The sequence below is a fragment of the Ochlerotatus camptorhynchus genome, unplaced genomic scaffold (assembly GCF_037179485.1).
Source record: "Ochlerotatus camptorhynchus isolate MF236.1 unplaced genomic scaffold, CSIRO-AGI_Acam_v1.1 ptg000158l, whole genome shotgun sequence".
NCBI classification, from domain to species: domain Eukaryota; kingdom Metazoa; phylum Arthropoda; class Insecta; order Diptera; family Culicidae; genus Ochlerotatus; species Ochlerotatus camptorhynchus.
This window is the reverse complement of record NW_027040648.1, coordinates 878049-895020: the sequence shown is the minus strand read 5'-3', so window position 1 is coordinate 895020 and position 16972 is coordinate 878049. Positions and strand designations below refer to the sequence as shown.

At 45.0% G+C, this 16972-nt stretch overlaps 1 protein-coding gene across 1 annotated transcript in view; it reads left to right on the top strand.

Moving 5' to 3' along the window:
• The window catches only part of Grip (Glutamate receptor interacting protein), a 121137-nt gene extending 120603 nt beyond the window's left edge, over nt 1-534 (top strand). Inside the window, exon 10 of the mRNA XM_065222155.1 lies at nt 27-534. Within this exon, the coding sequence (XP_065078227.1) occupies nt 27-137 (111 nt within the window). The 3' untranslated portion in view covers nt 138-534. The remainder of the gene's footprint in view (nt 1-26) is intronic.
• The last annotated feature ends 16438 nt before the right edge of the window (nt 535-16972 follow it).

Here is a 16972-nt window from a genome sequence, read left to right as displayed (position 1 = left end):
ATTAATCCCATTTCTAATTTTCGTAGGTCAACGGGACAAAAACGCAGGACTTTGACTGCTGTCTCACCGTACCTCTGATCGCAGCCGCTGGAGACAAAATCGACTTGGTCATACAGCGGCCCCTGACGGTGGAATAGCGCCGGTGGTGAATCAACGAATACTAAACAAGTGCCATTTCCAAAACAAGTAACTCACATACACAAACTGAAAGCAAAAACCAAAAACCAAAACGAAGGTGCCAAACCGAGTCCCAAAGAATATTTTACACGTAAGCGCATTTGCATCATTCTTCCTTAAACTCGAAGTTTTTCCCTTTCCCACTCTTCACTATTCATCGATGCCATTTTATACACCCTTCTCTGTATCGTATTTATTATCTACATTTAAAATTAGGACTTTCTAGAACTTAGATAACACCAAACTTTTACAATACTCCTAGGACAATAAAACCAAAGTTAGTGCAAGTTTTTCTCGCAGATTTATCGAGTTCTCCATCAAGAGTTTTTCAGGCATCACGGTCTATTATAGTAGTTATTGAAACACAAAAAAAAACAAGCCAATTTTTACAACTGAAATTTGTTCCAATATGTTTTACTGTGTATAGAGAAATCCGCTAAACAAAATGTTATTATATTTTTGCAAACCTCAGCAATGGAAAAAAAGGAGTGCATTTACGTCATTGCTCCTGCCGGGAGGTGTGTTCGGTCGGTGTCCCGTCCGATAGGTCGTGCTATTTTCGAGCAATCTCCGGAGATGAATGGCGCTAATCGGCCTCCTATCTCTAAGCACTAATCGCTTTCCGTACTGCGATGCAGTTGGCGGTAGGTGGTTTGTACTATACACAATCAATCCAGAATGTGGTTACTGTTGTTGTTTGAATGCTATGGGCTACAACCGATCCGATTGCTCTCCTCCTCCAGAGCATCCAAGGGTAAACAACATTATTCAGTTTACATATGAAAACAAAAACATTGTGTAGAAAGTGCACTACCTCTACGCCGTACTCGACCGGAGGAGGAGTGAACTTTGTCCGAAACGTTACTCCGAAGGCGGATCTTGTGCTGAGTATTGTTATTGCATCATTATCTCCCTTTGGTAGTGGGGATGCGGGATTATCGCAATGATGGATTTGATGTCCCATATTTGTAACGTGGGAATTTTTGCTTGATTAAAACAATGCAAAAGATCCCTTGGAATTGGGAATCTTGACGTTTTGTTTGTCGTCAATAGTATCCATCAAACGTTAAACGATTTACTAGCCTATTCTTAAGGGATCAGATGGCTGGTAATGTTCCCACTGCTAAGAATTCGCTCGATGTATCTTGACATATACGAAATCACCTTGCTGAAAACCTCTCTGGGCTGCGCCGTGCTTTTGGTTGAAAGCGTCATTATGTTTCTTCCTGTCTCTGGATATGGTGCCACGTTCGGTTGGTTTGAACATTGTCGATATGGTACGAAGTGGTTTGCTTTATAACAGGTGCGAAGACCTCATCATAGTCTTGACCATACTTTTGACTAAAACCTTGGGTGATCAAACGAGCCTTATACTTAATAGCTTCTCCAGCAGCATTTCATTTTTATCTTGTAAACCCACTTGCTCCCTACTGGCTTTCGCCTAGCAGGGGGGTTTACCAACTCCCACGTTTCGTTGTCTTCGTGAGATCGCAGCTCGTCAGTCATGGCTTTTCTCCACTCAGCACCCTTCCCACAGCTCAAAGCTTCCTGAAGCGTTCTCGGCTCCATCTCCTCCTCTGGGGAAAGCGTGCCTGCCACGAAAATCTCTTCGGTCAGGCGACGTGATGCTACGCCCTTCGATGACCTCAAAGACCGCCTAGCGATTTCATCCAACGGGAAACCATGGAACGATGAATCACCATCAGACGCGATCGTATATTGCGAACTGTCCAACTCTTCTGGATCCGCTTCCTCTTCACTATCACTACTTTCAACAGCTTCGGGTATAGTAACCTCTTCGATCTTCTTCCCCTCAAGCGATATAATAACCTCTTCACTCACTTTTTCAGGAAACAGAAACGGTTCTTCTTCGGGAACTTCCTGCCGGCACCCGTGGGGCACCTCTTCTTCACGCACTTCCACAAACTTCGCATCACGGCTAATCAGAATCGTATCGTTCTCGAGATTCAAGAAACGGTATGCCTTGCGACCCTCTGCGTATCCAACGAAGACCAACTTCACTGCTTTCGGATCCAGCTTTCTTCGCTTCTCCTTTGGCACATGCACGTATGCCTCCGAACTAAAAATACGCAAATGAACATACGACGGCTTCTTGCCCTGCCACAGTTCATACGGTGTCTTCTCAATGACAGACGACGGAAGACGATTCTGCAGGTAGTTCGCCGTGTTCAACGCTTCACCCCAGTACTTCTTCTCCAATCCTGCCTCCAGAAGCAAACATCGGACCATTTCGACCTCATACCGGTTCTTCCTCTCCGCTTTGCCGTTCTGCTGCGGCGAATAGGGTGCCGTTTGCTGCAGAATGATGTCTTTCTCAGCAAGAAACTTCTTGAACGACGTGCTGGAATATTCTCCTCCTCCATCCGTGCGGATCACCCGAGGAAAACGTCCGAACTGGTTCTTCACCATACTGCAATATTCGCGCACTTTCGAATCCACTTCTGATTTCGACCTCAACAGGTACACTACAGTGTAACCGCTGAAATCATCCACCATAGTAACGTAGAATCGGTTGCCGCTGGGTGTGGCAACTTCCATCGGACCACCAACGTCCGAGTGCACCAGATCTCCAACCGCTGATGACTTGCTCTGGGACTGCTTCGGAAACGAACTCCGACACATCTTCCCTTTCAAGCAAACTTCACATACGCAATCTACAGTACACTTCTGCAATTTCAGGCCGAAACCCAAATCGTGTCGCATTATCTTCGCAATAGCCTCCGGATCGCGATGACCCAGCCTACGATGCCACAAATGCTCACACAATTCAGGATGCTTCACAGTGGTCGCCAATGTTTGCTCTGGAAACTGCTTCAACCGATATAACCCTCCATTCCTCTCGCCTACCAGTACTGCTTCCTTGTTATGTAGGACTCGACAACCAGACTTCTCGAATACGACACTGTACCCAAGATCGCAAATCTTACCTACGGACAGTAAATTACCTGCGAGGGAAGGCACATGGTGCACATCGTTGAGCGTGACGTTCATCCGGATTCCACTTCCAGTTAGCGACACTACTTTTCCGGTTCCAGAACTACCGGACCTGATGCGTGTACCATCGGCCAAACAGATCTCAACACTTTTACTACGGTCCACATTGTTCAACAAGTTCACGTCACTCGTCATGTGCGACGTCGCTCCGGAATCCAAATACCACTTTCCAGCATCACACGGAGTCGCAACCACCAGACACATTTCCATCACACCACTAGAAACTTCTGCCGCTATGTTCGCTTTTCCAGCATCGTTCTTCTCCTTTTGCGACTTTTCCTTCGCAAGCTTCGGACAATCGCGCCGAAAAATGTCCGTGTTGGTGGCAATGATGGCAAATGACTTCTTTCTTCTTCTTTTCGAATTTGGTTTTACCACTCAAATTTGCTCTTCACGAACTCGACAGTCACTTCCAAGCTCTGGTCGGCTCTCAATCACGTTGATGAGGCTACGACATCGGAAGGCTTGAGAGAATCAACGCCATGAACACTCTGTCCTTTAGTCCTTCTCGCATCACTTCCAACTGGTTGTGCAACGTTGTCATGTCATTCAGATGCTCCAACAGATTGCCCTCTTCAGACAACTGCATCGAACACAACTTCCGCAGTACGTGCAAAGTTGAAGAAAGAGACGACTCCTCATAAATTTTCTTCGATGAGTCCCACATCTCCTTCGCCGTCGTCTTCCTGATGATGTGCACCAGTTGCGAATCTTCCACAGCTAGCCCGATCATGGCACGAGCCTTTCCATCCTTCTGGATCCATTCGGCCGTCGGTTCAGCAGGCTTGGCTACCATCACAACAGAGGTCAGCTCCTCCTTCACCAAGAAGAGCTCCATTTTGAACTTCCACACCGCGAAATTATTGTCATTCAACTTTTCGAAAGATACTTTAACGTCCGCCATTTTGTTTCACACACGAACGGAACGCCACTGCCGAACCGAGAAAAAAAAATGTCCTTGAGCTCCAAACGCGATTTTACCGGAAATGTTCCTGTCCTACAGCTTCCACGATACTGCTGGGCCCATAACCTATTAAGTACTAAGCTCCGATCTACTGTAGTTAATTAAACACTTTATTAATTAAGGATTAGCAACAACAATGCTCTCACTTGAATGGTGCTTTTACGAATGTAGAAAAACAAGGAAGGCGGTGCTGTCGGTGTAGGTAGAAAGTTTCATTCTTGACAGCACAGCTCTGATGGTAAGAGCATCTCGATCGTTGCTCCTACCAATGCTATGTCCTCCATTAGCTTCAACAGTCAGAGTAGCTCCTGACTAGACTCGAATAGCGCAACGTACTCAGCTTCTGTGACGACAGGCTGACACATTGCTGTTTCCTAGCGGCCCAGCTGATTGGACCACCTCCGAGCTTAAAAACGAACCCGGAATTTGATTTTCAATCCGTTTTGTCACCAGCCCAGTCTGCATCCACAAATCCTTCGAGACCGCCGGTTCTGCCAAGCTCAAGCTTCAAGTCAGCTGTTGCGTTGAGGTACCGTAAAGTCCTCTTTGCCTCGGACCAATCCGCTTCGGTAGGTTGGCTCACCTTTCGTCCCAGAATAGACGCAGCAATCGCAATATCGGGTCTGGTGCACCCCGCAACGTATAGCAAAGCACCGACTCCTCCTTTTGCTTCACGTTTGGATACCCAGGATCCATGGGTATTTTCGATGACTTCGCTTGGCCCATGTCAAACCTTTCAGCAATCTTCCGGATGTAAGCTGATTGGTTCAACAAGAAACTGCCGGAACACGTTTGCTTCATCTGTATGCCGAGGTAGTTGGTGACATCCCCCAGGCACGTGAGCCTGAATCTTTTCGACAGCTAGTAGTAGCTCCTCTCATATTCGTTGTTGTCGGGACTCACAATCAACATAGTCGACGTACAACAATATATAATATAATATAATATATATATATATATATAATATAATTCTAGATAGAGCTGGAATTAGGGCCTAACAGCTTTTGTAAACAATGACTTCAGGGCCTAACAGCTTTTGTAAACAATGACGATGATTTCTAGAAACTCAAGGCTCGCCCACGCAAACCAACCTCCTCATCGGGTAGGGAAAGACTTTCCCTATCCGATGGTTATGTTGGTCAGTGTGAGCGTGCCTTTAGTTCCTAGAAATCACCGATAGAAGTTATTGTTTACAAAAGCTGTTACGCCCTAATTCCAGCTCTATCTAGAATTATCGTATGCAATGCAACGCAATCGCATAGAAAAGCGTCTCTTATTTTTAGGCTGTGAACCATTTGCCGAGTTAAATTTAACTCGTGGTTAAAAGTGACATTTCGAAAGTTATTTTCTATGTTCGAAAATCCCCGTGCTGTCGATCGACCGGTTTTCGAGCCATGGTTGTCAAAATTTAACTTCTTGTCTGTCAGAAATAACCATGCTCGGATAGCAGGGTTAATCGATAACTTTTCATCTGTCAAATTTTAACCAAAAGTTAAAATAATCCACCAAATGGTTCAGAGCCTTAGATGTGCTTTCGCTTTGACAGCACGCAAACAAGCTTTGCGCTGCTGGGGTTCGGCTGTTTTAGGGATTCGGCAATTGTTGCCTCCCACCCTAATAAGCTCTTTGCTGCAATGATCTACGGAAAAGTGTGTAATCTTTTTTTTTTTTTGGTTTATTAATTTATTTGATAAGGCTCAACCGAATTAACTTTACAGAGCCGAGGATTCTTGGTCAGTATACAATAGATCTTAAAACTATAGTCAAAAGGTACGACACTATTAACACTTTATCTTCCGCTATCCAAAAAGCCTCCTCCATCAGAACTGGAGCCGCTTCCAGTGGAAACGGTTGCTTTTCAAAGTCGACGACGCATCGACCGAAAGAACTGCTGATGAAGAACAATGAGGAGGACCACACAATGGTTGCTGCCGAGAAAACAGACGATCGCGTAGCACACATCGAGAGTGGCCTGCTTTTGTCGACAGCCGAGTGAACACTGAAGTGTGTAATCTGTACTAATGTGAAATTTTCGCCGCTGCAACTTTGCTGAAGACCGCATTTTAATTGAACGTTAAGGCCCAAGCGCAATGACAGCGGAAGCGGAACGGCAGCGGCAGTGGAAAAACCCGATCTGAGTAAGTCTTCTTGTCGGAATGAAAACTATTAAGAACCAAATCGACATCTGTTAGGCTTCTTGATATGTCATTTGTGACAACTGTCAAACTTTTCGTTTCCGTTCCGCTTCCGTCCACATTGCGTTTGGGCCTTTAGGATAACTAGTTATTAATTAATTAGGAAGATGATATTCTTCTGACATCCTCCACAAACCAGGTCAGTGACAAGGCCTATACCAACAGCAGCGTTGACAGTAGGCCGCATGTCCCGGGCTCAAATCATTTATTTTGCTGTGCTGGGCCCGCTGTCACTGTATAACATGTAGCCTACGCGCCTGCCACTGGGCTGCCACAAACTGTTCAGCAAGCAACATTGGTGTGCTTGGTGGGAAGAATAGGGCAAAAGATCCAGGCTACTATGTCATAAGACTAAGATGCAATGTTGCCCTGAAAGCAGTCGATTAATCACATCAGAAAATTATCGGATACGAAACCAATTAATAGCCGGCGCCGGTGGTGTAGTGGTAAGCGTGACTGCTTTCTAACACCCCGATGGGTCTGGGTTCAATCCCAGCCGAGGTCGGTGGGATTGTTCTGAGGCATAAAAATCTCGGGTCACGTCTTCCTTCGGAAGGGAAGTAAAGCCGTTGGTCCCAGCCCATGTGTGTTGAATGGGTGCGATATCCTACGCAGGTGTGGCAGCTGCCTTCCTGCACATTCGATTGTCGTCAATGGATGGCAATCGATGTCCGTCGGTGATTGGCACTAGATTGCGGAACAGAGACCGACGTTAAATAAAGAAAATAAGAAGAAGAAGAAGGGCTAGGACGTTGAGGACAAAAAGTTCACTTTTCCCATTGTAATTCCCATATAAACTTAAAAGGGCCAGTGCTGTGTGAGTTCGCATCCAAATAAACTCAAATTTTGGAAGAATTATCAGGACCTGATTTAGAATCGATTGAGGAGAGTATTTTGAACCACCCTACTGTGCACACTTCTGTGACTATGGTCAGTAGCATGAGACCCATGAACTGTGTCGCAGGGCCGGCATGTTACTGGGTATTCGGATGGGCTACGCGGACAAAGTATGAAACACACAGGAATATTCACATTTTCTAACATTTATTTGCCCTTTTCTGTGGCGTGTGGGTGTGGGTTTTCACATATATGTGGCGTGTTTATAAGTTTATAAACGGTACAGTACTCACTGTTGCAGCAGATTCTTCTTCGGCGTCGCGACGCTGGCGTTGGCCCACACGGCTGCTCCTGCACTACCGTGTGGCCGGAAACTTGCGGCGCGGGGTGCAGACTGTGTTGTTGCCTTTTTGGCTGGCAGGCGTCTTCCGTCGTTGACGGCATCGGCTAACCGTGGCATGGCCACCTTGGTCGAGCCGAGATGGGACCCTTCTTGATAATAAAGGCCACCGGCCTGAGGGAATCGTCCCTGACGGACGACCGAGGATCATTTACTATTAGGCTCGGAAGCCATCTTAAATTCCGAGCCGAGCCGTGTAAGACCGTTTTATTTACGGTACGAGGTGTACAAAATGTACAAAAGCACAAGAGGTCCTGAGAATTATCACAATTCAGTCAGGAAAATTTCCGTCAGGATAATAAAAATCAATTACCTGAACGGAGGTAGGCTTTCCAGCCCAAACCCCACAAGGGGGGGGGGGGGAGGGGGGTTGTATTATATATGTACTACACTTAACACTCAACTTCTGCCTAATCTTCCAAATCTAAGATGGCTAGCTATTCATCATCCAATTTGCGCATCCATTGTTATTTTAAAGCCAAGATATTCCTCCCTTCAGTAACGTTACGTTGTTGTTTGCAGCGGCACAAACCCTCTCGCTCTTGTGTGTGTCTACTGTTTTAGGTTTAACAAAACGTGAATTTCCCAAACAACAACAACTTATACAAACGAAAATCCACGGATTGTAACCAACTGGTTACACTTCAATGTTCCGTTGAACATTTCAAGCTGAACATTGCAGGTCCTAAGTAACATTGACAGATTCTCTCCGCCATGTAAAGACATTCCCAGGTATTTTCAGCTTTTGTCTAGCATCTAATACGACAAACACAACAAGAAATGGTTATGTGCTCAAGTTATCAACGAAATAGAAAGTCGACGAAGAGAATCGATCATTGTTACTTAGGACCTAATGCAATGTTCAGCTTGATTTGTTATGGATACCAAACGCTGTGCTCATACTCTTAGCGCTAGGTGCCGTTTCTAGGCTGATCCTCTCATCATTTACGCTGCAGCTCCGACATATTCCAAGTGCTCTCCCCTTGACACTTTTTATCGAAGACATTCTCCATGTTAAGGACGGGTATCTCCCTTCGCCCTGCTTCGATCTTGGACAGTCGAAGACCACATGCTCCGGCATGAGGGGTGACGCAGCGTGTCTGAACCGATACAGGTATTTCCTGAAGCAGCCGTGGCCAGACAAGAACTGCGTTAGGTGGAAGTTGACTTCGCCGTGTTTTATGTTCCCCCAGGTCGAAAGAATCGGTATTAATCTATGTGTTCCAACGACTCCGTTCTCACCACTTTCCGTACTTTTCCGGCTTCTCTCTGCCTGTAGCACTCGCTGTCCTCCGCCAGGGTGATGCCGATAGGGATCAATCTGAGGATAACGCATACTTCTTCCGACGAGAAGGTATGGCGTGCTCCCCGACGGTGTTTTCTGCCCCCTGCACCACTTTATGGCCCAAGCGCAATGACAGCGGAAGCGGAACGGCAACGCCAGCAAAAATCCCGATCTGAGTAAGCCTGTTTGTCGGACTGAAAACTAATTGGAACCTAATCGACTTAGGCTAGGCATCTTGATGTCATTTGTGACAACTGTCACACTTGCCGTTTCCGTTCCGCTTGTGTTTGGGCCTTTACAATTACTGACCAACAGCAGTTCCGTTTTGTGGTGGGCTATTTGAAGCTTCGGTCCTAGCATCCAGTTACCAATCATGTCGTTCGCCTCGGTCGCCAACATTTCCACCTCTTTCAGCGTCTGACTTGTTACAGCCAAGACGACGTCATCTGCAAAGCCAACGATCGCATCTCCTTTGGGCAGCTTCAGCGTTAGCGCGCCGTTGTATATCCCGTTCCAGAGCGTTGGACTAAGGATGGAGCCTTGTGTAACTTCCGGTGTGATCTCAATCGATCTCTGTCCCATGTATATCTCGTAGGGTAGAACCCGGTTCTGGAAGTAGCTTCTCAGCATCCTGCACAGCTACTCTGGGACCCTTATTTTATGCAGCGCTTTGGCGATAGCACTCTTGACGTCGATCGTTATCATGGCGCAATATCGATCTCCTCTCCGATTCTGATTGGACGCCTTCTCGGCTCTCTCGACCACTGTCCGGATTGCATCCACTGTTGATCTCCCTTTCCGGAATCCGAACTGCCTCTCCGACAATCCGTGCTCACTCTCCGTGCATTTCTTCAGCTTGTTTAGGATGATCTTCTCGAGAAGTTTTTCGAGTGTATCCAGTGTGAGTGTATCCAGTATATATGCCTGTACGAAGCTGGATCCCCCGGCGGTTTTCCTGGTTTCTGCAGCAACACTAGCTTCTGTATCTTCCACCTGTCAGGGTAGTGACCCTCGTCTAAGCATTTCTGCAGCATCATCCTGAACATGTCCGGTGACGCCTGGATTGCCGCTTTCAACGTCACGCCTCCTTCTTCCTCTCCGTACGGTGTAGATGGCCAGGTCATTGGGTCATGCTACGGGAAAAAAAAAGTCCTTCCACGATGACTTTAAGCTTTTCTGGGCACATTTCAGCGGGCTTCGTTGAACCTCTGATTTTCACTATCACGACTCGATATGCGTCTCCCCAGGGGTTGGCATGTTTCTGTTCTTGCTCTCTGAACAACTTGCACAAAGGGTGCTAAGTACCTCGTACCAGTAAGCTGAACACCGTCTGTTATTTGGCTACAGTTTCCTCGGCATGGTCGTGTCAAATGCTCTCACTAACGTTTATGTCAGCTCGTCCCCGTTCAGATCGGCGGGATCCACACGGAGTGCTTCCCCGAAAAGATTCTTGTCGAAAGCCTTCGTGTTCCACTACTGGTCGCAAGTTCTCGTCCTCCATACTGACACAGTATTCCGTTCCGCCTGATGGTCGCTATGTGTATATCCTTCGCAAACGCTCTTATTTATGTTTGCCACCAGCGATGGACCGGACAAAAATGACGTTGATAATGGATTTCCGGCCATCTTTGCGAAAAGGGCTGCTGATGCCTTCGTTGGACAGTCTAACTTCTGCCAGAGCTTCCAACAGATTGTGTCCTCTTGCGTTGGAACATCTGCCTCCCCACTCCACTGCTCAAGCATTGAAGTCTCCTCCGATGACTACCGGTCTTCGTCCGAACAGCTCTTCGGTAAGTCCATCCAGCATCTCGTGGAACTACTTCATCGTCCATCTAGTCCATCTTATCACGAAGACTTCCTATGAGCTCGCAATCACTTCTTGAATAGGGTACCTGCCCATAACTTGTATAGCCGCCACCCAGTTATCGTTATCGGGAGGGACTCGATACGGCTCCGGAATGATTGCAACGTTGCACTTTGTTTCTGTTGTCGACAGATCGTTTCCGTCCTCTTTTTTGTAGAGCATGCACCTCGATTGCTTCGCGCAGCCTCTTGCAATGTGGCCTTTTTCCCCGCATTTCCTGCACAGATCATATATGTCAGGGCCATTGCAGTCCCTCGCCTGGTGACCGAAACCCATCCAGCTGCTTGGTAACCCGAGGAGTAGCTTTCAGCGAGCACATTGTCCACCCAACCTTGACTTTGCCCGTCTCCTTCTCCCTGCACTCGACCACTGTCTTCTGGGATAGAGCCCTTACGCTCGCCCCTTCACCAAGAGACATTTCGACGAGCTCCTTGAAGACTGAGCCCTTGATCGAAGAAGGATCCTTCTTCAGCTCAAAGAGCATACCTCGCCTTTCTGGGTGCGCCTGGTTTTCACCACGTTCTCTCCTAGTTCCTTCAACTTCGGATCCTCTCGAACCTTCCGGAGGAGTGCTGCATACGTCGTTTTGTCTTTTGCTTCGACGATCAGAGCATCGCGCTTAAGCGTTTAGACTATCTGATTTCTTGGTCTGATTTTGACCGCCATAATGAAAAATCTGCTCGATTTTACTTTCGACACATTTGTCAAACCACCCTGTTTGCTGGTGTTCACACTACTTACACATGTCGAAAGAACTGTCAATTAAGATTTCAAAACAAAACTGTATCAGGAAGCAAAAGTAAATACTTCCATAATGAAGTATCGGAAAATTGCTCTAGCTTCGGCAGGCGTATTTGCTTTTATTATTTTAAATAGAATGAGAAGGAGAAGGAGGAACTTTGTGCAGTAGGAAATGGTTGCTCTGCAGGAACACCGGAAGGGATCTGACTCATCTTGTCTTTCAAGAATTGCGATATGCTCTGTGTGTTCTTCAGAAGTTCTGCAAATTTAATCTAAAAATCTACAAAGTTCCTGAATCTATGCAGATTCAAGATCCTTAAATATCAACAATTATCTCTGATGTTCACTAAATTTTTAATAATCTACGAACTTCTCGAAAGTTCTGTAATTTTCTCTGTTGCTTCTCATGATTAAATGAATATCGTGCAAATATCGTTAAAGATCAGCGAGCTTCCCTGAAGTTCTGTGAAATTTCTCTTAAAATCCGAGAACCTCAATCAAATTCTGAAAAATATTTCAAAAATCTGTAGATTTGTCAGTAGTTTTAAGATCTACCCTCTGAACTTTTCTGAAGTTTCTAAAATTTCATTAACATTCTGCTAAGTTTTCTGAAATGCTGTATTTCCGCTCTGCTCGGAAAAAAATCCGTTCCCGAAAACGGGAACAGACCATGAACTAAAAATCACGGCCAACTATCCAGAACAAAATTTTCCCAAATATACACCGTGAACTATGGTTCACGGCTGTGGTTCATGAATATGGGAACTCTTTTTTTCCCGTGTGAAGATCCACGAACTGTGTAACAATTCTGCGAGTGTACCCCTTCCTTCATAAACATCGAAAAATCAAACACCAAACGCACTGGCAGCACTGTCCCTGTAGACTCCAACAAGCGCTCCGACAAGTACTAAAACTCTTGACAGCGTACATACAACAGTGTACAAGTGAAAGTGACAGTGGTAAATTGCTAACCTCCAAATTACTATACGAAACCAATCTAACGGCATTACATTTGCAGCACAAGCCGAAAACAAAAGCACTCGCCAGTGTGGACTGGGATAACCTGGGCTCATACAAATCGACTCTAACTACTGTATTGCACACTGGGCTCGACGCAAGATTCAGCTTATTTCAACCGCTACCGACCGATCAGAAAAGGCCTTCCTAGGAGTATTTTTCTGGTTGCCTTCTTCCGGCGAAGGACCATTCTAGTGGCATCCATTTCATCCCCGTCCTTGGTTGAGCACATCTAGCACGGTCACGTCCACCGGGCGAATTCCCACGAAGTGCAAGTAATGGAGGAGGACAATGCGAGGTCGACGAGCAAGTGAGGTTAGATCCGAAAGAGGAGCAGAGTTACGTCCATCGGGCGAATTCCCACGAAGTGCAAGTAATGGAGGAGGAGGACAATGCGAGGTCGACGATCAAGTGAGGTTAGATCCGGAAGAGGAGCTGAGTTACGTCCATTGGGCGAATTCCCACGAAGTGCAAGTAGTGGAGGAACGGAAAGCGGATTGTAGTATGATGGTCTTGCGCGGTTATGGAGGAGCAGCAGAAGCGGTGCTAGGGGGACGCCCCTGAAGATGGTGGTAAGAGTAAAAAGGGTTAGCGTAAAGAGGAAAGCAGATAAAATGTTGCTGAATATAATGTGAGTACCAGGAAGATGTTTAATTGTTTATTTACTACATTGTATGTCGTATGTCCTTACCGTTCAGTTACGTTTTCATTTTGCGTTATCTTTCTGCCCGAATTGGACCTAACACTCGTGAATCATTTATGGAGATACGAATCTGTGGACACCCACGAGCCACTTTTAGCCCAGGTGACTGATAGGGATAGAACTTCAAGATCAAGCCACCTACAAGTCTGTTTCGTCATAATAGCAACTTGTAATAACTGCCCTGAAGTTCAATAAATTTCTCAGTAGATCTTCGAACTTCTCTAAAGTTCTATAAATTTATTTGTGGATTCTTGGACTTCCATAAAGCATACTTCTAACTACATACTACTGAAGTTATGCAAATTTTTCTAAAAATGTACGAACGTCCTGAAATTCTATATACTTCTTTTAAGGTGTGAGGACACATCTGAAGTTCTTCAGATCTATCTATTTCCAATTTCCATGGAGTTCTGCAAAATCGTGGACTTTCGTACATGGCTTAGGTTTATTTTTGGAATTGAAGATTTTCCTGAAATTTTATGAATTTTCCTGAAGATCTCAAATTTTTCTGAAACTGTGAAGCTTTCTGAACCAATGAATGTCTCTGAAAATCTGCCAAATTTCTTGCAGGTCTGCAGATTTCATTTCTGAAGTTCTGCAAATACTTTTAAAGTTCTATTAAGTTGTCTGAAACTCCGTAGTTCTATTCTCAAGCTCTACGAATTACCTTGAGGCTCAATAAATTTCTCAGTAGGTCTGAAAACTTCTCTGATGTTTTGTAAATTCCTCTGTAGGGTCTCGGGCTCTGAAAATTTCTGAAGTTTTAAATGTTTCTTTCAAGATTTACAAGATACTCGGAAGTCGTATAAATATTTTTTTTTTAAATCACCGAACTTCCCTAAAATTCTGCAAATTTCACTGAAGATCCATTAAAATTTCTGAGATTTTAAAAATGTATCAGAAAATCTGCACACTTTCTTGAAGGCCTTTAAATTTACTTGAAGATCTATGACCATTCTTGTGATTTTTTTTTCAGAAGTTCTGTATTTTTTTTTCAAAGTTCTGTAGCTTTGTTTTGAATATCTACGAACTTTTCTGTTGTTCAATAACTTTTCAGTACATCTCGAACCTTCTGTGAAATTCTTTACATTTTACTGGAGATTTTTGGACTTGTCTGAAATTCTGTGAATTTATTTAAATTTCTGTAAAATTTTCTGAAGTTTTGTAGTTTTGTTCTCAAGATTTACGAACTACCCTGAAGCTCAACAAATTCCTCAGTACATCTCCGAACCTCTCTGAAGCTCTAAAAATATCTTAGAAGGCTCTCAGACCTACTGTCTGGCGTGCTTATTCTTATATAAAACATGCTGATTTGTTGACCTGGCCATGATCAAAGCCATTACGGCATCTTTCGACCAAAACCTTGCTGCTGGATGCCATCAAAACACAAATCAAGCGTTCTTTAGCAATTCAAATCTGTGAAATTTTAGAATTTTTTTTTGCTGAATGAGTCGAATGAAAATTAAACACAAACCTTTTTCGTTCGACAAACAAACGTCAAATCTAATCATCATATCGAAAAAGTGTGAACGCATCCGAACATTGCATCCGACAAAATTATCGAGCAGTCCGCTCGAATCAGACCAAGAAATCAGATCTAGATAGAGCTGGAATAAGGGCGTAACAGCCTTTGTAAACAATGACTTCTCTCGTTGATTAGTAACAATTCAAGGCACGCCTACACTAACCAACATATCCATCAAGCACGGGAACTCTTCCCATACTCGATGGTGATGTCGATTTGCCAGCGAGAGCCATGACTTTCGAGAAATCATGTTACGCCCTAATTCCAGCTCTATCTAGAGATAGTCTAAATGGACCTTTACTTTGCTCCCGACGAGTCCTGGGTATCTCTTTCTTCTGTTCGTCTTCATTTCCTTATTCCTTGTGTTTTTTCCACTTCTCCTTCGGCTTCTCGACGGTACGCCATCCGTATCCTGCTGGCTGTTTTGCTTCGCTTCGGCCAATGGTTTTGTAACAAAATGTACATTTGCCACCACTGTCCTTAATATTCGTGACAGGTTTTACGAAGGGGAGGGGAGTGGTGACATTTTTTAATGGGGGTCACCCTAAGTAACCTTTTTAAAACCAGCATAAAACGAGATCCATTAGACATAGAAAACGTGTATCTTGTGCAAAGTTGCTTCAAATAGCTTGTTCTACAAGTTTGGCTAGCATTATGCTGGTCTATTTCAAATAGCTAACAAGTTGATTTTTAACTCAATAGCCTTCTGGGCCACCCTAATTTCATTCACATCAAAAGATTGACCAAAATTAAAAACAAAAACATTCTAGAAGACACTATTTAATAAAATAGGCAGAGCAAAGTTAAAGCGTCTTTATTGAACGGTAGCTTGGTTAAAAGAGAACAATTCATCATTTAAAGAAGGCAAGGCCTACCACGATCTTAATATCTAGATTGTTAGGTGCTATGTAACGCATCGGTCGGTTGTCATTCAACACCTCCGCTCAACCGAAAAACCCTAGTTTGTTCCGCATTTCCTCGAACGGTCCCCTTGGCAGTCCTTTCGTAAAAATATCAGCAACTTGCTCAGTCGTTGGCTTGTAGATAATCTTGAAAAGACCATTCTGGATTTTCTCTCGAATAATGTTATACCGAATGTCGACATGTTTCAAATAACGGTATCGGATGATGATAGATGACTCCAAGTTCTTGAGCCAAATCGCCTCACACGCCGCTTGACTAAGGGAAATATACTCGGCCTCCGTTGACGATAGCGATACAGTCGCTTGCTTTCGTGTCATCCATGAAACCGTTGCTCGATAGGCTTGAAATACGTTGCCGGATATCGATCGTCGATCTTCTTGACTGTTTCCCCAGTCTGCATCTGCGAAACCGATCAGCGGTTGTTCTTCTCCATGTTGATGATAGACCAAACCCATGTTTACGGTACCTTTCAGCTACCGAAGTACACGCTTCAGGTGGCACCAGTGAGCACGTTAAGCAGCCAATGAGCTGGCGATATGGTTTCTTCATCACGTTCTCGTCCTTCCTAAATGCAAGCTTCAGATTAGGTTCAAACGGGGTTGCCACCGGTTTACATTCGGCCATACCGAATCGCTGAAGAAGATCCCCAATGTATTTTGGCTGGCTTATTTTCATAACACCTCCGCTCGAACCTCGATCGACCTTCAAACCCAGGAAGTGCTTTAGCTCTCCCATGTCCACCATCTCGAAACGCCTTGACATCTGGGATTTGATGGCTGTCACCAGACCCATCCGGTTGGATATAAGGATAATATCATCCACGTACAGCAGCAGGTAGATAACAAAGCCTTTCTCCTTCTTCCAGTACAAACAGCTATCCACATTGGATCGCTTAAATCCGAGGATAAGGACGAACGAATGGATTTGTTCGTTCCAACTTCTCGTTGCCTGCTTCAGGACATACAAAGATCTCTTGAGGCGACAAACGAGCCGTGGGTTCACGCTCTCAAAGCCCTCAGGCTGTCGCATATATATCTACTCTTTTAGAACACCATTGAGGAAGGCGGTTCTCACGTCCATTTGATGGATATAGTACCCCTTCTTGTTCGCCACCGAAAGCAGCGTTCTCACTGTGGTTACTTTGGCTACAGGTGCATACGTCTCGTCGAAATCGAACCCCTTCCACTGAGAATAGCCTTTCGCCACCAGTCGAGCCTGGTAGCGATCTACATTTCCAGCATCATCACGCTTCACCTTAAAGACCCACTTGCAATCTACGATGTTCTTTCCTGCCGGCTTCGGAACTAGGTCATTTTCCATTTGCA